The 25,190-nt window shown below is 45.0% G+C and overlaps 1 protein-coding gene across 1 annotated transcript; it reads left to right on the plus strand.

The window, feature by feature from the left end:
• Window positions 1–1,405: 1,405 nt before the first annotated feature.
• ATIC (5-aminoimidazole-4-carboxamide ribonucleotide formyltransferase/IMP cyclohydrolase) lies at window positions 1,406–23,992 on the plus strand. Its single transcript, XM_065841382.2, has 16 exons — window positions 1,406–1,540; window positions 2,190–2,316; window positions 4,064–4,140; window positions 5,143–5,209; window positions 7,331–7,419; window positions 8,695–8,846; window positions 8,968–9,124; window positions 10,683–10,808; window positions 10,966–11,073; window positions 12,313–12,398; window positions 13,588–13,677; window positions 15,330–15,458; window positions 16,430–16,522; window positions 21,925–22,107; window positions 23,012–23,167; window positions 23,642–23,992. The coding sequence occupies exons 1-16, from the start codon at window positions 1,519–1,521 to the stop codon at window positions 23,759–23,761; spliced, it is 1,782 nt and encodes a 593-aa protein (XP_065697454.1). The 5' UTR covers window positions 1,406–1,518; the 3' UTR covers window positions 23,762–23,992.
• Window positions 23,993–25,190: the final 1,198 nt, after the last annotated feature.

The following is a 25,190-nucleotide window of genomic DNA, read 5'->3' on the forward strand; positions in this document are numbered from 1 at the left end:
TGGCAACCAGGGCTCACCATGCTAGACCTGATAGCTGCAAAACATTTGCTGTTTTTCTGGGCGATGCTCCCCGCTGGGAACGGCAGCACTGACCATGTGCTGCCAAAGTGACAGGACATCCATGGAGAGGCCTCTTGCAAACACTGGAAGGGCAGTGGGCAGGGGATGTGCTGAAAATCACCTGTAGAGATCCCTACCTGCAAAGCAGGGTGGGTTGCAGCTGTCCCACTGCTGCACTTCAACCCTGCTGGGGTGGACAGGGGCACAGCGATTTTAACCAGCGATGTTAAAACCAACATGTTCTGTTACCGCTACCTGTCAACCGCAAGCTAGAATGAAAACAAGAAAAACTCTTTTGCAAGGAGTTCCAGGAAATTTGCAGGCCTGTAGGAGACAAAATCCCTCTCTGTTAACTCCACTTACAGAGAAAAATAAAAATCAAACAAAGGGAAGAGAAGCATTATTTTACTATTTGCAAGCTTAATTTTTTACCTCAGACTTGGTAAACAAGCATTTTGTCTTTGTCCCCGCTCGTCAATAGATTGTAAGCTCTGCGAGACGATTTTCTACCGATGAAATTCCAATGAGCATTTCTGCAAAAAATTAATTGTCCTTATTGCACCACCTTTCACTGCAATGAGGTATTGCCTCACCTACACTTCATTTTCCACCTGCCTAGTAAGTGAGTTTCCTGTCACAAAGAGGACCCAGAAAACCCTGCACCCTGGCCTGAAGGTGCTTGGCCTGTGTGTACCACACTTGTGGCCACCCACCTGTCCTCAGTGGGACCTGGTGAGCAGGGGTAACACCAGCTGCAGCCCCCTCCTCACCCCAGCACTGCTGGTTGTTTGCACACCTTTCCCCCATTGTAGCACGCTGCGCACATCTATCTACACGTGTGCTGCACACACATAGCCATGTGCAATGCATGTATGTGTGCATACGTGCACAGCCATGTGCAATGTAAGTGTGCATAAATGCACAGCCATGTGCAATGCATGTATGCATGTGTACATAAATGCACAGCCATGTGCAACGCATGTACATACGTGCACATACACACAGTGCAGGTTCACATGCGCGCTGCACACGTGCAGCACTGCAGCTGCTGTGCACACGTGTTGCACACCGAACACCCATGTGCATGCCACAAACACACACGTATTGCACAGACATTCCCGATACCGGGGCACCCACAGCTCTTCCGGGCACCGTACATCCCGTGTTGCACACGCATGTGCACTGAACATACATCTGCGTTCCACGCACACGCATGCTCCCCGCACCGAGCACTCCGCTTCCGCCCACACACTGTGCACACCCGCTACCCCACGTGCCGCTTTCACACGCGCTTACACACAACACGTGCGTTGAACAGCCCCGTTGCCCGCCCGCCGCCTCCCCGCCCCGCCCGGTCCGGCCCCTTAGACTCCCGCCCCCCGAGCGCCCAAATCCCGCCGGGCCGCCGCCGCTCGCTCTTTCCGTCCCCGCCGCCAACGTGCACCCACCGACGGCGCCATGGCCGCCCGGCAGCAGCTTGGTAACGCGGGGGCGGCTCCCGGCGGGGCGGTGAGGCCGCGGCAGCCCGGAGCCGGCTGCGAACGCCCGCTGCGGTGCGACCGGTCGCGGCCGCTGGAGCCGCCGGGGGGAAGGAGGGTGGAGAGGGAGCTGCCTCATGCCGACCCTGAAATTGCCGTCGGGCCGAAGTGTATTTCCCGGCTGCCGGGTTCAGCTAAGCAGAGCGGCCCCAGAAGGCGAGCGCCGGCCGGGTGCCGCTCGTCTCGCAGCGGGGCCGCCGCTTCCACCCCGGTAGTTCCTGTGCCCGGAGGGGGAGGGTGCTGGGGGACGCGCTTCCTTCCCTCCCGGCTGCTTATACCTTGCCTTCGGTCCGAGCTGATCGGCAGCGCAAGTTTAAACTCCCGAGGGAAGAGGAATGGGCAGGACGGCGCGGGGTGTCCCGGGTTCGGAGCCCCCGGGCAGCGCCGCAGCGCTGCCGCCCGTGGGACGCGGCCCCGGGAGCGCAGCCGGCGGCTGTGGGAGGGCAGGACGCAAACCCCCGTGGCAGGCAGTGCCCTACCTCGCATCAGGCAAGATGCAGACCTTGTAGAACTTAGAGAAGCTTCCCTCTCTTGTTGGTTTCTTTGTTCCGCTTTTGAAACCACAATATTTGTGCTCTTCCCACCTGTTAGCTTTGCTCAGCGTCTCTGACAAGACCAGCCTGGTGGAGTTTGCAAAGAGTCTGAATGCTCTTGGCCTGGGTTTAATTGCCTCTGGAGGAACAGCCAAATCCCTGAGAGATGCTGGTTTGCCTGTCAGGTACAGACACTTTCCTATGTATCTCCATCAAAAAGGCTCATTTGAGTCCTGAGATTTTTTAGATAGTTTCTCCATTTGTGAGCAAAAATGATGGAAAACTGGTCTGAAAGCCAGTTGTTGGGTATTGATAAGGATCATGGCTGGAAGGCCAGTCTTCCCTTCCAAAAAACAACAAAAAAACCTGTCACAAAGCAAACTTCAGAACCTTCTTGGTGAGAAGTTGGTTGACTGAGGCCAAAGAGTGCAGGTCAGCACACAGAGATGTCAGGAGCATCATGTTGATGATGGCCCGTCTGCCTCAAGACAGCTATTCTGTGAAGCAGTCGGTTGTCTTGAAATTCATAAACTGACCCTGGTGCTGCTCTTCACAGCCAGGTGAAAGCTGATCTTTGCATGGGCCTGGGACATGACTGACATGTGTCAGGAGTATGTTGAAGCTCACAAATTATTTTCCCAGCATGATGGTCAGCTTTTTCAGGCAGGGCCTTCAAGTGTTGTGCATCCACTGTTTGAGAAGGGGTGTGTACAGTCACTGGCTGTGTTGGTCCATGATTCTGGAGAAATTTGTTTTAGTTTCTCCCGTGCTATGATTGAAAAAAAATACAGCTCTGGCCAAATAAAAATTATTTCTAGTGCAATAATGAAAAGTCTGTCAGTTTTTTGGCGGGACAGGTGGTTGTGACACTTCTTTGCTTCCAGTGAATTAATGGTAGGCCACTGGGATGCATCAGTATGAACATACAGCAGAGCTCCCTGTCCTCGCTGTTATCCAGCACTTGGTCAGGTTTCTCCAACTCCCTTGCTTGTCTGTGCTATCAGCAAAGCCTGAAGCAAAGGATGGTCACATTTCCCCTTCCCTCTCCAATTATTGTTCCTTTACCATCACAAACAGTCACCGAAGGTGGTGAAATTTCAATGTTTTCGCTAAGCTGGGAAGAGAGTATTTGCTGAGGTATTGCTGCTTCTGAGCAGGGTCTTCCATTCCGTGTATAAACCATGTTGACTTGGGATTTGTTTGTCTTTGTTATTTCAGTGTATTCGGTAAATAAGTGTACTGCTTAGCCAACTGTGACCCATGTAGTTTATTTCTATTCATGGGAAAAGTGGTTGTTGCCCATTTGGTATGGGAGGGTTTGTAGTGAAATTTACACAACTTTTTGGTTTGGGTCACTTGTAAGAATGCAGGGTCCTTTCTATCAGATGTAGCTTTTGCATAAGATATGGATCCACATCTTGTGAAGACTGAGAGAGCATTAAACCGACATTTTGGCTGTTTCTACTAATCCTTCTGCACCTAGCAGCATTTTGCTAACTAGTTGACAGATGCCAACCATAATAAAGCGAATTGGATCTGTCTTAAGGTAGAATGTCTCATCTCTGAACTACTTCCCAGCCTTCTGTGAGAAAGATGCATCATAGTCTCTCAGCATAGGTTTTCCCTAGCAATTTAGTGGTACACATTCCTTATGTTGTGTTCTTACTGAGGTACAAGATGCTGAAGTTTAGAGGAATCATGCATCTGTTTTCTCTGTAAATTTCTCCTGTCATTGATGGAACGAAAGAAAGCTAAGTTTATTTATCCTCCTTGCTACTTTCAAAGCTCGTATGGTTTTACTCTCCTTCCAGTAAAACCAGCATTGCCAGTAGGTCTAAATTACTGCCCCAATGGGAATAATAAACATTCAACTTATAGATAATAAGTCTGTATGACTCATCTATTATCATGCTGTGTTTTCTCGTTGAGCAGAGATGTTTCGGACCTGACGGGGTTCCCTGAGATGTTAGGTGGACGTGTGAAAACGCTTCATCCTGCAGTCCATGCTGGTATGTCTCTGCTGATATATTTTTAGTCTAAAAGAAATCTGTGGGCAGTGAGGGTGGGAAGAAGGGGCTGATAGATGTCTTTTTTAAGAGATGTGTGGAAGAACTGAGTAAGGAGAACAAATTTGCTCTACTAGCAGCAGGACAGGTGAAAAGCACGGGCTGGAGAAGTGCAGGGTGTCTGAATTACCTCTGTTGTTGCTATGCTCACACCTCTGAAGTTAGCAGAGTTTTTTTCCCAGGGCTACAAGTAACAGGGCTTCTCTGTAAATGCCTTTGCAGAGTAAATTTCAGACCTCTCTTCAGGTAGAGAGCTACACTGACTTTAACCTGTGGATGATTCTGGTGTGCAGCGTAAGGAACATGAAGTGGCTGATTTCTGTGTGCTCTCTTTATTCCCTGGCTCCTGTTCAGCAAGGAAGATATCCGATAATTGGTTGATCTGCACGTTAACCCATAAAAAAAATCTCCTGTTATGGCACTTGAGGTCCCTCAAACTGAACCTGTTACTCATCATACTTAAGGGCTGGAGACAATCTCCTCTGACAACGCTGAACACAGGATTGTGCTGTTGCTTATTCCGTGCCAGCCAGTCCACCTGCGTGTTTCTCTGAGTTCCTTTGACCCAAGCTCAGCCTCTTTTGCTTCTGCTGTTTCACAGGCTTTGGTGGTTGTTGGCTGATGAGCAGCAGATGCCCTTTTCTTCTCCACACACTCCTTAGTGAATGCTTAGAAAGTACATTTTGGTGGCTGCTGTTCAGCATTTGCAATGCTTTAGGATTTAACTTTGGGGGAAAAAGAAGATGTTAGTATGGTGTTTGAACAGCCAAAGAATCAGTATAGGAGTAGCGACCATGGACTGTTGTCTGAACTAGAATCAAAAAATTTACAGCAGAAAGTCTCTGAGGAAAAGCACAGTCTGAAGGAAGATGTTGAATTTAAAAAAAATGTTTGTTAATTATTTTTTTTTTTTTTTAATAAAGATGTACTGTTGTTTGTAACTAGGCATCTTGGCTCGCAATATTCCAGAAGATAATGCCGATATGAACGCACAGGGTTTCAGCCTTGTAAGGTAAATGTTCAGGTGATATGATGGAATTTATCAGTAATCAAAAATGAACATTGCAGACCAGCTGACACCAGTGAATTGGAGCAGCGGGGGTTGTAACATCTGCACGCCAGATCATCTGCAATCTCCTTCCTTTTCCCTGTCAAAAATACAATTTTCTATAGATATATCTTCGTCACTTACAGTAAGAGAGGACTCAACCAAGAAAGTTACATTGTGGTTTCCACAGGGAGCAGAGGTTTTAATTTCTTCTGTTTTTCTGGGAATTTTGACATTTTGAATGTTGGGCCTTATTACACTTACTGCCAAGTTGAATTCAGTGCTTTTGGAGCTGATGCATCTCCCCTCAAGTTGGCTCTGGGTGTCTGATCAGATGACAATTCCTGATTTTGAAATACTTGCTTAGTAAATATACCCTTTGATATTTGCATAATGTTTACTGAGTTTCAACACATAAATAAAGAGTAGACCTGAACAGACAGAAAACACACAGATAACAGACAGAAAGCTGACTTTCCGAGAGCCATCATGAGAGCAAGTGAGCTGCAGACAGAAATTGAAGTAACACAGTTTGTGCCCTAACATGTGCCAAAGGTTTTGTTTTTGTTAGAATGCATTTACTCTGTACACTCACATGGGGCAGTCTGAGACTACGTATAACTAATTGGTTTTAACATCTAACTAGTGATTTTGAGTAACCAGTTCTATGTCAGCGGGTGTCTCCTGGTTTAGAAATGAATGGCCAAATTGAACATAGTGAATTGTAGGCAGAACCAGAATGGGAGCCATAGTTTGACTGTGGTGATTGGGCCAGAATGCGTCTTAGCTTTTAAAGTTACTTTTCAAAACTGATGTGCTTAGGATGGATGGATTTCCAGGCTGAATTTGAAAACCTGAAATTCAAAACCACAGGAATCCTCATAGATGGCTCAGCAGCAGTGGCTCTTCAGAGTACGCTGCATTTTAAAGCAGGCTCTGCTAAATTGCAATGTGCCTTTACATCAGTGACTTATAGCACAGTTGCATCCAGAGTAGTAATTTGGATTGGGACTATTGTACATAAAGCAGAAGGAGCTGATCCTTAGCAGTAAGGTTTTTGTGTAGTTGTATGAAGTTCATATAACCAAGTCAAGCTAGGAAACCTTTATTGATTACTTTGATTTCCACAGAGGAAAACATTAGCAGTGTTAAAGTTGACAGTTTCCTGATGGCTTGCAACAGGTCAGGAGCATGAATGGATTGGAGGGGAGCAGGTATTAGAAATGGAACAGACAATAAAAGACATGGTAGGAAGTTTAGAGACATGAGGACTTCTGGAAACCATGGTGGAATAGTAAGTTCGCTTGGATTAAAAACATTGTTTGCGAAGGTCAAAAGAGATACTTCCTTTCACTACAGTTCACGTGGCACTGGTAGGATGTAACAGGGTAAATGTGGAATACAGACTGTGGCTTCTTGCAGAGCAGATCAGGAAAACAATTCCAGTAAGGTCAGTCTTAACCTTGAGAGGAGAAGTCAGTTCTACCCCCTGCTTTCATGTGCTACAGAGGCTTTCTGGGATCCAGGCTGTGCACTCTGTTTTTATATGCTATTGGTATTTTAAAGTCCAGAAGGTGATAGGTAGGGCATTTTCTCTCTTGGAAAATTAGACTGTGCTTTGTTTGCAATGTAATTTGCTCTGGGTGCTTCCTGTTACGAAAGTTAGCAGATGCCTATTTTCAGTAGTGCCTAGAGTCCACTTTAAAGTCCTTTGAAATGGCTCAAGTTGTGCACCAAAATCACTAAATATTTAAATACAAGCCCATGTATTTAAAGAAACTCTTCCTGTTAACTAACTTCTGTCAGTTGTGGTTTTATCCACCATAACATTGTTTAATGCATAGAGTTCAGTTCAATTGTCAGATGTGTTTACTCTTCCACCATTGTAGTATGACCAGGCTTTTGGTTGAACACCACTGTCTCTCAAGTCTTTTGGAGAAAGAAGCCTTGCTTACAGGATTCTATGTTGGTCCCTGATCTGAGAAACAAGACCATAAAACCACTGGTAGTACCTTGTGCATGCCAAGAGCAGGTTGGCCTTTCAATTTCTCATTGATTAACCCTACTCCTCCCCTCCATTCTCAGAGTTGTAGTGTGCAACCTCTACCCCTTTGTGAAGACCGTATCTTCTCCAGATGTAACTGTACAAGAGGCAGTGGAAAAGATTGATATTGGTAAGTTAAAGGGAGAGCAAATCTATTCTTCAAGCAGTCTTGATGGTTCTAGTCTCTAAGGTCTCAGATCTTTTCTTTTTGTTCAGTAAACCTAATTGCTTTTGAGCAGACCTACAATTAAAATGACAAATGGCTGTTGTAACAGGCTGGCGAGCCACATCGAATAGGTGGGCAAGTCATGCAGTGCCCAAAGGAAGAAGCCTGGTGTACTGTAGAAGGATGTGCTGGGACAGTCCAGGTGGAGCATGCTTCCTCTTGAAACCCTGAGAGCAGATTAAAACTCTCTTGCAGCCTGTGGCAATGTAATAAAAATAAAAAGCGTGAGCTTCGGAGAGAAAAAGCCAAACCACTGGAAGTGCTCTGGAGATTGCTGAAAACTTCATCGTAGGAAGCCATTACAAGGAAAGGAGTTGGTCTGCATGTGTGGTACTTAGGACCTGAGTTTGGAAGCATGGAGGTCTGTATCATCAGCAGTTTGGTCTGCCTGCTAGTTATTAACCCCAAGAGGCTTTCTGTTCCTTCACTGCAGCATCTCTGCTTGGCGGCTTGTGAACTGTACAGGCACAGATTTGTGCCACGAGATTGGACTCAGATTGAATTTTCTTGCAGTAGTTTAGTCCAAATGATGCCCAGCAGAGCTCTCTATTAAATGTTTTATGGAGTAATACTCTCTCTGCATGTAGCAGTGCCAGCCTCTACTTTTCCTTTGCACCAGCCTACTATCTTGTATGATTTATTGCAAAGTGGTGTAATAGCTGTGCAGAGTCAGATTTAAGGGGGAAGCGTAGTGTTTTATCTTACACATAGGACCTGGGCAGAATTCATTAATATTTGCAGAGAGATTTGGGAACCTCTGCTGCTTGGCAGTGTAGAAGTAAATCATCCTATAGACCCCTCCCCAGGCCAGTGTTGCAGAGGGTAGTCTTTAAGCGATATGTGGAGACAGCTGTCCTCTTCAGGATGTGGCTGTGCTGCTTGAAGGTGTTATTGCCCCAGTTGCTCATCACAGCCCATGACCTGTTTCCTTGCTGCCACAGCTCTGCCGTGTCTGCAAAGCCAGTGAATGTGCACGTTCACCTGTGCATTGAGCCAAACTCAGGAGCTGTGTGTGTTTTGAAGAGCACTCTTGCAGTCCCTTCTCTTTGCTGGAGAGAGGGGGACACATTCATCTGACATCAATGATCGGTGCATGTCCCTTCTTGGCTCCAGCTGCAGCTCTCTTGCTGTGCCGTGTCCAGGAGGGAGGCACTTCATGCCTCTGTCCTTCTCTTGCAGGAGGAGTTGCCTTGCTGCGGGCAGCTGCCAAGAACCACGTTCGTGTGACGGTTGTGTGTGACCCTGCAGACTACTTGGCGGTAGCTAAAGAGATGGAGACATCAAGGGACAGAGACACCTCCATGGAAACCAGGCGTCACCTTGCACTGAAGGTTGGTCGTGTTTGCTTGCAGTGAAGGATTAGGCCGGAATCATTTGCGTTTCATTCTAAACACCAGATCCTTTGTACGTTGATGTTTTTAAGTTGACAGGTGTCCCCCATTCTGTCCCCAGGCTTTCACCCACACTGCTCAGTATGATGCAGCCATCTCTGACTACTTTAGGAAGGAGTACAGCAAGGGGGTGTCCCAGCTGCCCCTGAGGTACGGCATGAATCCTCATCAGAGCCCTGCACAGCTCTACACGATGAGACCCAAACTCCCCCTGACAGGTGAGGCCTGGGCTGTGTTGGCCAAAAGGGAGCTCTGGGATAGCTGGGAAAGGAGGTGGTTGGGCATACTTGTCTTTAAAACCAAAATGCTGTCTTGTACCTTACTCCAAGGGATGGCCAGCAGTGCCGTAACAACTACTTTATTACTGAGTAGCAGTAGCTTTCCAATGATAAGGTTGTGCTGTGTGAGGCAGAAAACCTTGTCTGCTGATCCTCACGAGACTTATTGTAGCTCCATGTTCTCTGGTGGTGGAAGGTTGTGTGTCCACACTGAAGATGCTTTGGGCAGATTTAGATGGTGCACCTTCTGCTTGACATCAGATTCCTTTTGCAAAGGAAAACCTCGTTACCCTTTGGAGATGCTTTACTGCTTTCCATTTTCCTCATTTGGTGTCTTCCCATTCTTTTTGTGTCACCTTTTACTCTTGTCTAGAAACTAAGCTGGTCTTCTCTACATTTGAATGGGTTTTGTTCTTTTTTCTTTCTTTCTTCTTTCTTTGGTGGTTTTGAGCAGATGTTTATTACCTTAGTTTTCTAGAATGCTGCTTCTGCTAATGGTGGCGGAGGGAAGGGAACCTCGTCTTACTCGCAAGAGTTTGGGACACACCTGGTGTCTCTCTCCACCATTTTCCCTCATCACAGTGAGGGAAACCCCAATTTTGGAGAGAAAGGAAATCTGACTGCTCCTGTTCCTGAGATTGCTTTTATTGTTGGTGAAACCAACTCCGCTGTGTGTGCAGGCATTGTCTTATTGAACAGACAGTGAAGCTTTGTGTTGCAGGAGTTCCTTATTTCAAATCTGGGATCCCATAGGAAGCTTTTCTATGTCTGCACTGGAAGTTGATGTGCTTGCAAGTCTGCTTCCCAGTATGGAGCAGAACAACACAGTTCACTTGTGTTGGCCATGGACTGGTGCTAAAATGATCTTTTCCTCCTATCTCCTGCATCGCTCACAATGCTGCCAAGTCAGTACAAGCAGTTCTTCTTGCAGGGTCAGGGCAAGAGGTTTGGAGAGCAGACTTTTGAATGACCTTGGCTAGTGCTGGAGTGCTTTGTTGTATCAGAGCCATAGTCACTATATGAAATCTATTTGCTAGGTTTGTAAAGAAATCTACTTGCTAGGGAGGAGGGGATGTGCTTTTTCTGTTCTTCCCTGACAGCACTGCTGATCCGCCTTGGTCAAAACCAAGCTCAGGTAGGCTCCCTCAGAAAGAGATGGCTCTTGTTCCGAACAGCTGCCAGTTGAAGAACTCAAAGAACGTAAGAGGGGGGATGTTCTTTTTTTTTCCCTCTTTGACAGCAGGGATGTGCACAGGGACATCATGTGTCTTGCTTCAAGGTCATATCAGCAGCTTCTGGTAGGGAAGAGAACTGTATTTGCAGCTTCTCGGTCTCAAGTCACTGAAGCTTTTCAGTGCACTTAACCAGTTGTGGTCATTTAACAAGAACAGTTTGTAGTGATTTCAGTTATTAGTGGGAAAAATCTCTTCCGCTTGTGCTCCAGACTCTGAGGAGCAGACTCTGACCATTTTATTGTCTCTGTGTGCTGCCTTTGCAGTGGTGAACGGCTCTCCAGGGTTCATCAACCTGTGTGATGCTCTCAACGCCTGGCAGCTGGTGAAGGAACTCAAGCAGGCATTGGGCATTCCTGCCGCAGCCTCCTTCAAACACGTCAGTCCTGCAGGTGAGGTGGCTCCTTGTTGCCACGCTTTTCTCTTCAAACAGACCCCAACTTTCGGCAGGCCCTGCCAGTGATGTATCCGTAGCAGCCTGGGGAGGTCCCAGGGCAGGGGCCAGGGAAAGGTTCTGGTGTAAGTGCCCTGGCTTGTGTTTCCCGCTAGGTGCTGCTGTGGGAACGCCTCTCAGCGAAGAGGAGGCACAAGTCTGCATGGTACATGACTTCCACAAGACCTTAACGCCCTTAGCGTCTGCCTACGCGCGGAGCAGAGGTGAGAAACCAAGGAATAAACCGAATTCTCTTCTCAGCACCTGAGCAGCACGCTTGGCACTTTCTCAGGCTCTTCTCTTTGCACTGTGGGGTTTTTCTCCATAAGGATCTGGCTGGTGGACTAAATTAACTGACTGTCAAAAATTGCTCTCCAAGTGAGCAGACCTTTGTATGTTGTTTCAAAGAGGCTAAAAACATGTTGGATTCTATTGATTGATGCATATAGGAGACATGCAGAGGTTTGGTTTTTTTTTAATTTCAATGTGCGTATGTACACACACATATAAATCTATGGGGTTTTGGCTAAAGGATGGATAAACAAATAGCTGTGCTGGTAGCACACTCAGTGTTCCACTGCATGTGGGGTGCTCAGGAATACTTAACTTGAATAGAAATGTTTCTGCCCACTATTTCATGAGTGATTTTTTTAGTGCTTTTTGTGCTTTAGAGCTCACAAAAAAACAGAAGTAAATAAGAATACCTTCTTCTGCTGAGCTGAGATAGTTGTCTCATTCTCCCGTTTTCCATGGCATTCCTAGAAAATCTGCACAGATTCTAGAAAACAAAGCAAATTTGCTAAGGGTCACATCAGCTTGTGTTAATTTTTTGCCACTTTACGGTCCACCTTTGAACATTGCCCTCAGAAAATCATTGCATGATTGGTGGAAAAACAAACCTTCAGAATGTCAGGGACAGAAGAATTGACCTTGCTAAGTAGTAGAACATCCATGATGGGAGCTGAGTGTCATTAATGGCTCAGCTTAGCTATGCCATTTAATATAGAGAATATTTATTTAAAAAAAAAAAAAAATATTAAAAAAATGCTCTTGCCTACATATCTGGATCTGGTTTCTTGCAGGAAGAGCCAGATGGGAGCATAGGCATCTAGCAGCTTTTCTATTTTTCTAACTGTCTCCCATCTAAAATCTTTCTGTATGATCCTTGCCTCTCCTTGTCTTCTTACCACCAGAGCTGGTTGCAGTAATGGAGGTAGTTGTTACAGAGTTAGAGCTTTGACAAATGCAGTGAAGGAGAAAGAGTATCTGAACTATGGGAATGTTTAAAGGTGCATGTGTTTGAGGTAGGATTTTTTATCCTTATTGCTCTTACAGAGCTTTTATTTTCTTTTGCTGTTGGTATACGTTATTAGCTGTCGTGCAAGATGGCTGGATTGTAGGAGTAAAGACTTTCCTTTGTATTGTGCTGTAGTTTGGCAAGTTACAAAACTGTGATTTTGCAGGTGCTGATCGGATGTCTTCTTTTGGTGACTTCATTGCGCTGTCTGATACCTGCGATGTGGCTACTGCCAAGATTATTTCCAGAGAGGTTAGTGAAACAGCAGCAAATCATTGCAGTATAAGAAGGAGAGTCACACTAGATGGAGTCACTGTTTTGTAGCAGCCATTCTGTTTGAATTTGACCCATTTTACTGAAGACTATTGGTCCACTTATGTAGTTCGGTCTCCAGAGTGCAGAATTTACACCTATCTTTTGATGCATTTTTTCTTCCTACCGGTTAAAACCTGACTGTGTGGGAGAGCCTGTAAAATAGCAGCGCTTGAAATGCTGCTTTCCAAGAGATGATGGCAAACCTCTGCCTCCAAGCAGGCCCCTGGAAATGAGCCCTGATTGCGCTGTCACAGGTATCTATTTGAACGGCTGTAATGGGAGCAACAGAGGGCCAGGGTGCTGCTGGCCACGCTCTTGCCCGTGGCAGGAATGGGGATGTAGATCTCTACCTGACAGTTTATATAGGTTTTGTGTAGGCTCAGCCACTTCTAACTTGGTTGGATTCAACCTTGACTCCACAGCTGACTGCTTTGCACAACTCACTGTTTAAATACAGGTTAAACATCTGGGAGTTAATGCTTTAGGAAACACATTTCGTCCCCTTACATGTTGCTTATGATTTTGAGATGGGGAAGGCACAATGCAAAGGGCTGTCTTGTACATTGGAGGCTTCTATTCGAACAAATGAAAGAGCATGTTTGACTGGTTTGTGAGAGTAATATTCAGTATACAGTTACTTAAAAAACCACCCATGTTGTAGCATGAAAACGTGAAAGGTTGGAATCACTTTCATGGCGCCGATGAATACAAACTTTTCCCAGTTTCAATGCTGTTTAACAGCTCTTTTGCCAATTTTTTTTTGTCTTACCAGGAATGTCAGTGGTGAAATCAGGAATTAATTTTTTTTTTTAAGCCATGTTTATTGTTAGGGCTGAGAAGAGTGGATGTCGTGCATAAGCTGTTTCCCCCTGGAGGGAAATATTAGTTATTAGTTCCATTGTGTTTAAAGTGATGGCAGGGTGTTTTCCTGACTCCTAGTAAGAGCTTACAGTGTTCTGCTGTTTCCAAGTTTGAAACCAATATTGTATTAGTGCCTTTGGTGTTGTATGGTACACATAGACCCCAATAAGTGTGCCCTCAGTGCTCTTCTGGAAATGGCAGGTGGAGCTTTCAGTGTTAGCCCCTCTTTTTTTCACATGGAAGCTGAAATCTCTGTGTGTTGCAGGTATCTGATGGTGTGGTAGCTCCTGGCTATGAGGAAGAAGCTCTCAAAATCCTTGCCAAAAAGAAGAATGGTGGTTACTGTGTCCTCCAGGTTTGTACTTCTGCTCCGCTCTAACCCTCTGCTGTTCTCCTCGTACCTGATTTCACAGATGTTAATGTCTAAATAGCTGGGGGCCTGATCCAAGCCCCCTGCAGCACATGGAAGTGTTTCCTCTGAGTCTTTGGGGATTCCTGTATGAGCTGGAACTCCACCAGCAGTGTTGTGGTCATGTTAAGCCCATAGTCCTAGAGCAGAGTATTTTCATAATGCCTTCCTTGGCTTTCAAAGTGATGTGGATTTAAAGTAATTAAATCTATGAACCAGCAAGAGTACTTCAAAGAAACAGAATTTCTGTGCCCTCTTTTCACTCTTTGCCAGCTTTCCTCTCACTTTTGCTGAATTTGTTTTCACCCTGAAGTATTTTTATCTAGGATATAGTGCCTCAGTGATGTTGTGAGTCTTGGCAGTGAGAAAAGCATATGTAGTGTATCACTGGAGGAAGCCTTGTCTGGGCATGTGGTGTTCGTTGGGCCATCTTTAGTACCATCAGTGATTAAGATAACAGCACAAGCAGAGTTTGGGCCTGGGATGATGCACCTTTACATACTGCATCCAGGATGCATGTCAGGGAATATTAATGTAGAGTGGTCAAGTGAGTGTCAGGTTGCCTTTCTAGTTCCTGCAGTGACTGAGACTTCAAAAATCATCCAGTTCTGCTGAACATGACTAATGGGTTACACAGAACCACCAAACAGGTCCTATTTCTGCCTGGCTCCAGAAGACAAATGAGCAGAGAACTTTACTATAACATTACAAAAAGAAAATCCAAAGTTTAGCCAAAGTTGCATTTGTAGTGTTACTGCCAAGGGAGCTGTAAAAGATGGCTCAGGAGCTTCAGGCAAGAAGGAATGAAATTGCAGACAATCTTGGCAGCTGATTACCTCCTGAATTCAATTAGCTTTGCAAGGATGAGGTCGTATTGGTTAAGCCTGTATCTTCAGGGTATGTCTGCAGAGGGATACTAAGGAAAGTTGATCTGAACAAATTTAAATGGATGAGGGAAACCACATAAAGTGTGTGCACGCTCCCTTTCAGAGCTGGTAGCCTTAATCTGGTTTACTTCCTGTCTCAACCTGAACTGGGGCTACCAAATTTGTAAATCAGCCCGTGTGTGTGTAGACCTGAATGCAGTTTAACAGTTCCATTAAACTTTACACTCTACATTGGTGTAAATTAACTGTGCTGCACGCTTGTTTGGAGATGTGCCCCGAGACAGTGCATCTCTGGAAATGATTGTGCCCACTGTTTTCTTTAATGTCTAAGAGGGTTGGGAGCTGTACCTTGAGGCATGTATGAAGCAACTGAAAATATATCCACCTTCCTGTGGAAGACTTCTTGTGCAGATGATTCTCCCCTTTCTGTGAAAGCCTAGAAGACTTTGTAGATTTCTGTGGCTCGAGATATGGTTGTGTCTAAGCATCTATACTGCATTACCTCTCTTTGCACTGTAAATGTCACTTCATGCTGTTGAGACCTTGCTGCTCCAGTTAATTCCATTTACTTCTGATGATTTGACATTGCCTTCCATGAATAGTTTGCTTCTTTTGGATTCTTTAGAGAATGTGTTTTAATCTAAGCCATTACTGGACATTGACTTTGAAGAGCTCTAAGAATGTTTTATTGGCCTGTCCTTTGGCTTTTAGATGGATCCCTGTTATGAGCCAGATGACAATGAGATTCGAACGCTCTATGGATTGCACCTCATGCAGAAGAGGAACAATGCAGTCATCGACCGGTCATTGTTCAGGAACATTGTTACAAAGAATAAAAATGTAAGTGTCAGAAGATGAATGAGCGTAAAGACTGGTGGAATGAACTTGTGTGCTTTCATCAAGGAAGTCAACACTGTGTTATTTAAAGTGCTTTTAAAATATTTTAATGAGATTTAACTGGCTTTCAACAAAATAATGCAGCAAAATTTGTGGGCCAAATGTACTTGAGTAAATCAGGGTAGTTTGCCTTTGTTTTGATTCCTTGCATAAATAAAAGGAGCTGGACCTTGCCCTTTATCTCCAACAACCAAAATATTTGTATTTCTTATAAATAGGAAGCTACTGTGTGTAATTCCTTGTGGTGAGACAGCCATGTGCAAAGGATCCATTGTGATCTTATTCTGACTCACTGTTTACTTCTCCCTGTTGTATACAGTGTGCTGTATAAACTCCGGCCTTGCTGATATTGCTCAGCATTTAGTGTTCACATCATCAGAACATTATCAGTTATTTTTACATCTCAGATCTTGTTCTCATTAAAAAACAGATGTTAATGAGTACATGATTAGTCATGGGCTCAGGAGCAAGTTCAGACATTGAGGTAATAAAGATAATTTTAATAAATTAGTAATGGAATGGACTTAATGCAGATATTGGGAGCTATTATGGTTGTTGTGGTTTGTGGTACTCTGTGCACTTAAGCATGTGCTTAGCTTTTTTGCCTCTGAGCACATCCGAGAACAGTGAGCAAATACAGCAGACTTTGCAGGCTCAGAGCCAGTGCCAGAGTCCTCTTGACTTGGTAGGATTGAGTCTTATCCCTATGAGCTATGAGATTAGCTGCCAAACCAATTATTTACAGTTTTAATCTAAACAAAATTTGCTGGTAATTGAACGGGACATTTTTAGTTGTCTTGTTTTCCCTTTCTATGCTACAGTACTTGTGATGGCTCTGGGTGTTTGCAGGTCACTAGCCAGCTGGCTACTCCTGGTTGTTAGAACGTGCATTTGACAATGACATTTTGTTTCAGCTGCCCGAGTCTGCTGTCCGGGACCTGATCGTTGCCAGCATCGCTGTCAAATACACCCAGTCCAATTCGGTTTGCTACGCCAAGGATGGGCAGGTAACCAACTCAGGCAGCTCTGCGGAGCCTGCTCTCACATGGTCGGAGCGTGCTTTTATCAGGGATGAGTTTTAAAATCATTTAGCATCTTGGAGGCTAATAAACCGGTACAGACGAACTGCCCTACACAGTGCCATGCAGAACAGAAGCGAAACCCATGTTTCTCAAGAGGCTGCTTCAAAAACTCAGTGTAATTTTTTCATGGTAATGACAGGGTTGGCCCTTTCAATGAGAGGGCTGGAAAAGCTCTTATGTGCTTCTGCAAGTTTTGCCTTGAGTAATTTCTTTCTAACTACTCTGTCCTTTATATAATTTTTTGAAGGCACGTATATATGTTATAGTCTGTATAGGGCCTTAGGAAATGACAGTAGTTTTCACAGCTGGATTCTGACTATCCAAATGGTTCTTAGCTGTATTTTCATTTTTTGTATAAGAAAGATAGGTTACGCTTGCTTTTTTCCCCTTCGGGACATTGTCCTTTAGTTTTTTTTAAAGGCTTATGATGGATGTTGGGATTTACAGGGATATTATCAAATGTATAGCTGAGAATCTTGAATTTGAAAAAAAAGCCCTTTCTTTTCACATTATCACTAGATAGCCAGCTTCTATCAGATATCCAAAAGTTGTTGTAAATGTATTAAAAATTGTATTTTTGCCCAGTGGCTCATTCTTATAATGCTGTTGTTTAGCTGGTTCTCTGCTCTCCATGGTAACTTTTCCATAGGCCTGGATTATTTAAAAAAAAAAATAGAAGAAAAATAATGTTTTTGATCTTGAGCTTTGGTACATCATAAATCAGCAAAATGGATCAGACAGTGTACCCTACAGGTACAGACTGTGAATGAACTGCAGGACTGTGTCTCTTTTACATTGGTTCTCATCTGCATTTGTCAGACTGTTGTTACAGCCTGGAAACATTGCAGCGCTGTCTCACGACACTTTCTGGGTATCTCTGGAGATCTGGCATTTTTCTTTTACTCAGCTTTGGGTTTGTTTTTTTTCCTGCTTTTTAAATGGTTCTCTGTCCTCAAGAGTGTTAGTTCTTGTAGCCTCAGAACAAAGGCGTCGCTATCTTTGCTGCTTTTCCCTTATTACAGCAACAATTTCCCCAGTGCTTTTTGCAAGTCTGGACTTAACGTGGTGCTGCAGATGTTTCTGAAATGTGTGTGGTAATGCATGTACCATATGGAAGGGAGGAGTGAAAAGCAGCGTGAGCAGGCAGGGATTTAACTAGCCTGGCTTTAGTGATGTTTTGTGTCTTTGCAGGCATGTATTTTAATCAAATATAAGTGTGCATTGTCTTGGTTTGTTGTATATGTGACAGGGGGGGCCAAGGTCAAAGGTCTGTGTACTGCACTAAGAAACAAGGGACTTCTTTAACAGTAAAGGTCAGCAGCCGTTACAATCACTCAAGGAGGTGGTGAATCTGTGTTGGGTTCTTAAAATCAAAGCTTAACGTCTTCCTTAAGAGATTCATGGCAGTCCAGATGCAGGAACAGTGCTGTGATGTGCTACAGGTAGCGATGGAGGAGCTCAGATGGGAGGTACCGTCTGGTTTTAAATCTCTCGAAGTTTCCTGAGACTGCTAGGTATTGAGACTGTTGTTCTTAAGGTACAGATGGGGAAGGAAAGGAGGCCCACTGAAAACCAGTCTTACAAAGATAGCAATTAGCACAGACTCTTCTTGGTGATGCTGTGCAGAACTAACTCTTGTCATGTCACCTACCAAGACGTAACATCAGATGTGTACAGGAATATTTGAGTGTGAACCAAAAAATAGCACAAATCAAGAACCCGAGATGGAAAGTAACTTCTAGATTGTTACAGTGCTTTCCCAGGATCTGACTTGATTTGTGTTATATGAGCCAAACCTGGTAAGTCCAGTTTTCCTTCAGTTCCGTTGCTTTTGTTTTTCCGTCACAGCATCCCTGTTGCCTGGCAAAACTCTTGTGTATCAGACATCCAGAATGTTTTTGACAGCTTGCTTTGTGTTGGGTTCGTGAGTGGATCAGCCATTCCAGCAAGAGCTGGTGCTTGTTTTAATAAGTTCTAGGAAAGCACGGAGCAGGAGGAAGCATTTATGGACTTAAGTGTCACTTAATTTGCAGGACACCAGCTGCCACTAATTGCAATAAACACTTTCACTTGTTTTGTCTGGCTTTCAGTAGCAGCGAAGTCAGTCTGTAACATGTTGATTTACACTTTAATGTTATCATCATGTTTTACATTAGCAATTTAAAATTATTCTCTTTCTTTATTCTCTGCATAGTGAGATAAAACAAACCTGTTAATTTACCTTACTGTTTTCCACCAGTGGTGCAGACATTCATCAGTAGCTTCATTGTTTGTTTGTCTTCGCAATTGTGAAGGCCTTCATTTGATTTTTATAATTCCAGGTGTGTTCAGGGTGTCTGTTTTCGCTCATTATTCAGGGTAAATCTGAGTAAATCCAGGCCAATCTGGATCATTTTGCAAGGATCCTTTGGGCATTATCCATCTCATCGACTCCGCTTTTGCACAGTATTCCAGCTCTGGGCCATGCTTTGCTCTCCTGTGAGCTGAAGTGTTCTGGTCAAGTAGTTCTCAATTTTCACCCAAGCTTTTTTTTATTAAGTGACTTTTCTACTCACCCTGTACTACTGTCTCCTTTCACTACTCACACTTAATAGGCTCTGCTTAAGCACTTTTTGATTCCCAGGAGATTAAACTCTGAAAGAAACACGATTAATTTCTGTGTAGTAAATAGGCATACAACAGAGGGGGAAGGATTCCTTTGTGGGGGATTTTGAGGTTTCAGCTCTGTTTTCATATGGGAGAAAGCCAACATTTGAGGAAGGGAGAGATGAGGTGTAAGAAGAAGGATTTTCACTTCAGAGGAGGTGAAAAAGATGGAGAATAGGTACATTCACACAGACCAGTGTGAAGAGAGATTTAGGTGCAAGTCTATAGGCTGCATTAAGCAGAACCTCAGCCTTCTGATTTCTCCTCCTTAAACCACAAATTCCAGGCTACACTGAAGAAATCTTCCCCAGCATCATTGCATCAAAACACATTTTTTTACAGAGGAGGATTTTGGTTTCCCTGGATCATCGTTTTCCAGTGAAGTGCGTCTTACCAGCCTGTTCTTCCCAGGCTCTAACTGTGAACTTCCTTCCAGAACAATGTGGCCTCATCAGGAGACACAGAGAAGCAGCTTTTCTATTCTCTTGCCTGTCAAGCTGTTATAAAAACAGTTCTGTGTGTTGCAGATAATACCTCTGTAGATTTGGAGATGCCTGTCAAGAGTTTACAGTATGCATCACTTTGTTTAACTGAAGTACAAAGTTGCGGCCGTTTCGGAGTTGTTGAATATGAGCCAAAGTTCAGTTTTGCATCTGTTGATAAAATTTAGGTGACAAAAAAAGTGTAAAATATTTTGAGTAGCTCAGAGAGAAAAGGGAAAGGCTCTTTTTGAGAAGGGTGCTGGCAGGTATGAGAGCTTTATTTCTAGTGTGTGCCCATGAAGGAGCTGTGTGTGTTTTCTAGCTGGGAAAGAGCAGAGGACACTTCTGGCACATGACATCACATTTTATAGAAACTTGGGAATGTTTCCTGGTGTTTTGGCCCCTGCTACCCACAGTCTGCCTGGTACTCTCCACCATCTCCATCCCCAGCGAAAATTCTGCTTTAGCCTAGCCTGGCAGTACTGATGGCTTCAGTTATAGCTGAGCAGCTGCTATTAGATAGCAGCCCGAGTCTTTCATTTGCTCTGTGGCGGAATAGTATCCAGCAAACATGTTTTATGGTCCTGGTAAGAGGTGAAGTCACTGTGGTGCGATGAATGAGAAGGCAAATGATTCATTCCTTTGAGGGCAGCCTTTGACTTAGAGCTTTACCATCTGTTTCAGTCTGAGGTGGAAACTCTGAGGCGTTGGCCAGAACCGCTCGCCTCAACACGGCGTCCCTGGAGCAAACAGTCTGGTGAACAGTTCAGCCGTGGCTTCCTAGGAGGAGGAAATTACGGGAGAGAGGCTTGTTTCCTGTCAGATCTCTGGTTTGAAATGGCAGGAGCTCTCTTTGGAAAGCAGGACCCACAGCTCTGAAAGCCTTGGAGAAGAGTTACCAGCCTGGGTTTGACAGCCACGGTGGTGAAGTCTGGCCTTTGTGTGCCTGGCATTCTGTCACAGCAGTGGCAAAGCTGGGGGACAGGAGACAGTCTGGAGCCCAAGAGACCTCAGCTCAGTCCCTTGTACTTGCCAGTTGTGACTGCAGGCAGGCTGTATCTGCAGGGCTTGTTCTGCCAGCATCCAGGAACCAGGATGTCTCCAGCCACATTCAATTTTCAGTGGTGACAGCATTTATTAAGAGTTGCCTTTGTCTCTGGTGGGAGCTTCCACCATCCCAGACAGGGATGCAAGAGCTCGTTTGCATTGTGTGTTGAGCTGTGACAAATGGCTTGCAGAGTTACCCGACCACCAGACTCCAAAGAGTGTCTGCATGTGTATTTTAATCTATAATGTACCCCAAAAAATTGACTGAGGCTGAATGTGTCTTATGAGAATTCCAAAGAAAGTGATCTGAAAAAAAACCAAATGGAAACTGAGCAAATACCTTATTTTCATAGAAGAAGCTTTGAAGGAGAAATAATCTCCTTTTGGATTTTGCTTCTGGAAGCACTAGGTCTGTTTGATATCAAGTACAAGTGCTATTGAGTTAGGTTAGTGGCAACTATTTTTAAAATCCTGGACTCTGGCAGCTGGCAGAGTAGGAGATGTATTGGTAGCTCCAGGGCCTTGACAATTCATGCGATGGTCCTACTGGCCAACCTTCCTGATTGAGCAGTGGATTTACTTTCTTATCAGCCTTGACAGCCAGACTGCCCTGTAATCCGCTGCGTGTCACAGTTGATCTGTTTAAGCTGCATATGCCTGACTCACCAGGAAAGATGATGGTGTTTGGGTGACCTGGGCTCAGACTTTAATCCTCTAACTGAAGGGCTTTTTCCAAGAACAGGTAGGCAGCCTTCCATCTCTTAGCAGTCACATTTGTTTCTACAACCAACAGGATTATGTTGTGCCTGAAACAAAAGCCATAATTGTATCGCTTTGCTGAGGTTAACAGTTTGACTCTGCTGGCTGGTGCTGTGTTATTTAGAAGGATGAAAGAACACAGTGTCCTCAGAGTGAGTGTCGGCAGAGCAGTGGAGGTCAGCAGTGCAGAGAGCTGACCCTGTAACCAATTTACAGGATTGGGGATGCAGGTATTTCAAAGTTTTCCTCCCTAATTACCTACACTCTTTCTCTGCCTCAGTGAGGAGCAGGTAATTTGTGGGAGGTCTTTCCTAATGGCTTGGCTGGAATGGAGCTCTGATTGCGATCTCTGCTCAGCAAGGCGTGATGGTGTTTTGTATCTATATGCTTCAGGTCATAGGTATTGGAGCCGGCCAGCAGTCCCGGATCCACTGCACGCGTCTGGCTGGTGACAAGGCAAACAACTGGTGGCTCCGGCACCACCCACGTGTGCTCTCCATGAAGTTCAAAGCTGGTGTGAAGAGAGCAGAGATCTCCAATGCCATTGATCAGTATGTCACCGGGACCATTGGCGAGGTAAGGGCTGGCTGAGAGGTTTCCCTGGAGAGTCCAACTTCTGTGAAACAAAGGCTTTACGTAATGCTTAAGCCTGACTTGAGTTTTGTGCATGGATGTCAGTAACAGATGATCCCAAAGAGCTGGGGTATCAAGTGGCCAGGCCCAGAATGGTGACTTCATAAAAGTGTCCTGATTTGTCCCTCCAATCCTACATCCACCACCCCCGGTGCTGGAACCTGCCCTGTGCTTTGGTGTGCGGTTGGTCTCATCTGATAGTTCCCCCCAGCAGTAAGAGTTAAAGCTGCAGTTTGTGTTTCAGCTCTCAATACCCTGCCAGAGCAGCTGTCTGGCCCTTCTCGCATGGTGCCGTTAGCTTGTGTGGCATTTTGATTCTCGGAATCCCTCTGACCTCCCTGTTACGAGCAATAGCAAGACAAGAAAATAGTTATGTCCTTTTTAAGTATCAAAAGCCAAGAGCTGGATTGAGGACCTCGTGAATCATCCCAATGAGCAGTTGCTTGTTTAAGGGGGTAAGAACTGGAGCCGCTGCTGTTTCAGAAGGTGAATCATAAACCAAGCTGCTGTTTGTCATGTGTTAAGTCGTCTACCAGATCCTGTTTGTGTGTGTTGGCATTTATACAGAGCAGCATACTGCAGGCTGGCCGTCTTGGAATTAAAGGGAGGGAGAAGGAATCCCTCAAGCCCTGGGCTGAGGAGGAAGAAGGAAAGGAGTTAAAAGGATACATAAAGAGCTGATGGTGGCAAGGAGTTCCCACCACCACTTGGGATGTTTGAATCCCTGGTCCAAAGCTCCTAGCAGCAGAGCTGTGGGAGCAGAAAGCACAGCTGAGCTGGGTGTCATGGGATGCCATCATCACTCACCCGTGCTTTGGGCCTGAGCTGGCTCTTCTTGTTCTCGCAGGATGAAGACCTGGTGAAATGGCAGGCAATGTTTGAAGAGGTGCCTATGCAACTGACGGAAGCGGAGAAGAAGCAGTGGATTGCCAAGCTGACGGCAGTCTCCCTCAGTTCCGATGCGTTCTTCCCTTTTAGGGATAACGTCGACAGAGCTAAACGGGTAAGGTCATGGAGGGGCCAGGGTGACTCCCAAGGAAATGTCTGCCACAGCCAGGGCTTTTTGTTTGAATTTTGTGCAGGCTGCTGAGGGATGTCTCTGCTCTGCACTGTTGGCTGGAATAGCATATCCTAGGAAGGATGTTTCTCGTGGTTACTGGTCTCACGTGGATAGTAATTATCCAGCCATTGCTCAGTTTGTTGATTTGGGATGAATAGAGGATTAAAGTTTATTAAACTATTTAAGAATATCAAGACAAGGCCTATTGTTTCTAGAGCCACCATTTCAATTCTGAGCTGTGGAGAGAACTGACTGCTCCCATGAGGAACTCCCCATGAATGGCTTTGGGCAATGGAAGCCTTTGTTCAACGCTTAGTATTGTGGGATGTGGATGAAGGACTGTGGCTGCCAACTCCTTCTCGGGGGATTTTGGTTTTCCGTCCTCTGATCTTTCCACTTACCTTTGTCTTTGTTCAGAGTGGAGTACAGTTCATCGCTGCCCCATCTGGCTCGGCTGCCGACGAGGTTGTGATTGAAGCTTGCAACGAGCTGGGGATAACTCTCATTCACACCAATCTTCGGCTGTTTCATCACTGAGCTTGCTGTGAGCTGTTGTGGTCCATTCCTTGGTCACAGTCTCACCAGCAGCAGTGACTGGAATATCACCAGCTTCATGGGGAGGCACCTGCTGTCTCTGCTTAGCAAGTGTTCCTAAGAGCTGTAAATGAGATCTTTCCCTGCGTTAACAGAGAATGAAGGCACAAGAAGTTGGCCTCCAGTGTTAGAAAATAAATCTCCTTTGCAAATAAACATAACGGTTCTTAGCTATGTGGAGTCTGTAGTCTTTGTGTCATCCAAATACTGTGTCCTCAGGAAAAAAGGTTTATTTTTGAGGTGCATTTTATGGCCCAGACTTTACTAATCCATGAGAAGGCCTGTGGAATGGTATGAAAGCCTGGCTTACACCCAGCTTCTTAATGAACTCATAAAAGTCTCTGTTGTAAACTGAACTGAGCTACCTTTTTTCTTTTTTTTTTTTTTTTGGTTTTTTTTTTGTTGTTGTTGTTTTGTTTTGTTTCGTTGTTTTTCTTTTTTTTTTCGAGTCAGCAGGTAGTTTTCTCCAAGTGCTTCAAATCCATTATCCAGCTCCTTTGTGCAAGTCGAGTTCAGTGCTCCGAATCCTGCTCCAGATGTGTGCTTTGGACTGAGGGGCGGTGTCCAATTGCTTTCTCCAAGGTAAAATGACTCATTTGTGGGAGTCTGACATCCTTGTTCTCATACCTGGAGCTGAGAGTTCATGGGCAGGCATCTGGGAAGCATCTTGCCCAAGGCTACTTCCCTTCTCCATTGTGTGCAATTTGCATTAAGCAGATTTGAACTCTTGATTAGAAACAGCAAAGTGAAAATCTGGAGCCCAGTGAGATGAAGTAACAGCCCAGACACGTTTTTTGCTGACAATCACTGTGACCATTTCAAAGAGATTTGTTTTGGTTCCATTTAAAAAAAATCTGTTCAGTTTTGGCAAGGAAGGGTTCACAGTTTTGCAATAAACACTTCTGTCGCTGCTGTGATCTCAGCTGGTACCGAGTGTGTGTGTCTGCATGTGTTCCCCTTGCTCCAGCAATATCAGGGGTGCATAGGCAGGACCTGGAAGAGCAAAAATTCGGGTTGTGTTCCTGGCTCTGCAGTTGATTTGTGACTGTGGGCATGCATTTTATTTTACCTGGGTGCCCATTTGATCCAGACTAGTTGGAACTGAGCAAAGCGAAGATACTTCCTGGGGGATGCAAGTTGCTTAAGATACCATAATCCACTTGCTGGCTTTACCTTCATGTTTTTATTTACACGTGCTCCCCTTTCTTCCTTGTATCCTGGGCTCTGGGCACTGCCCAGGAATTCTGTGCACCCAGTACTGCCCTTGCTCTGGCCTGAAAGGGAACAGTCTCCTCTCTTTTCTCATCTTTGCTGTGGATTATTTTTTTTCTTTTCTGATCTCTACTGTGGATTATTTCCAACTGGCTGGATT

This window comes from Patagioenas fasciata, chromosome 7 (genome assembly GCF_037038585.1).
Source record: "Patagioenas fasciata isolate bPatFas1 chromosome 7, bPatFas1.hap1, whole genome shotgun sequence".
NCBI classification, from domain to species: Eukaryota; Metazoa; Chordata; class Aves; order Columbiformes; family Columbidae; genus Patagioenas; species Patagioenas fasciata.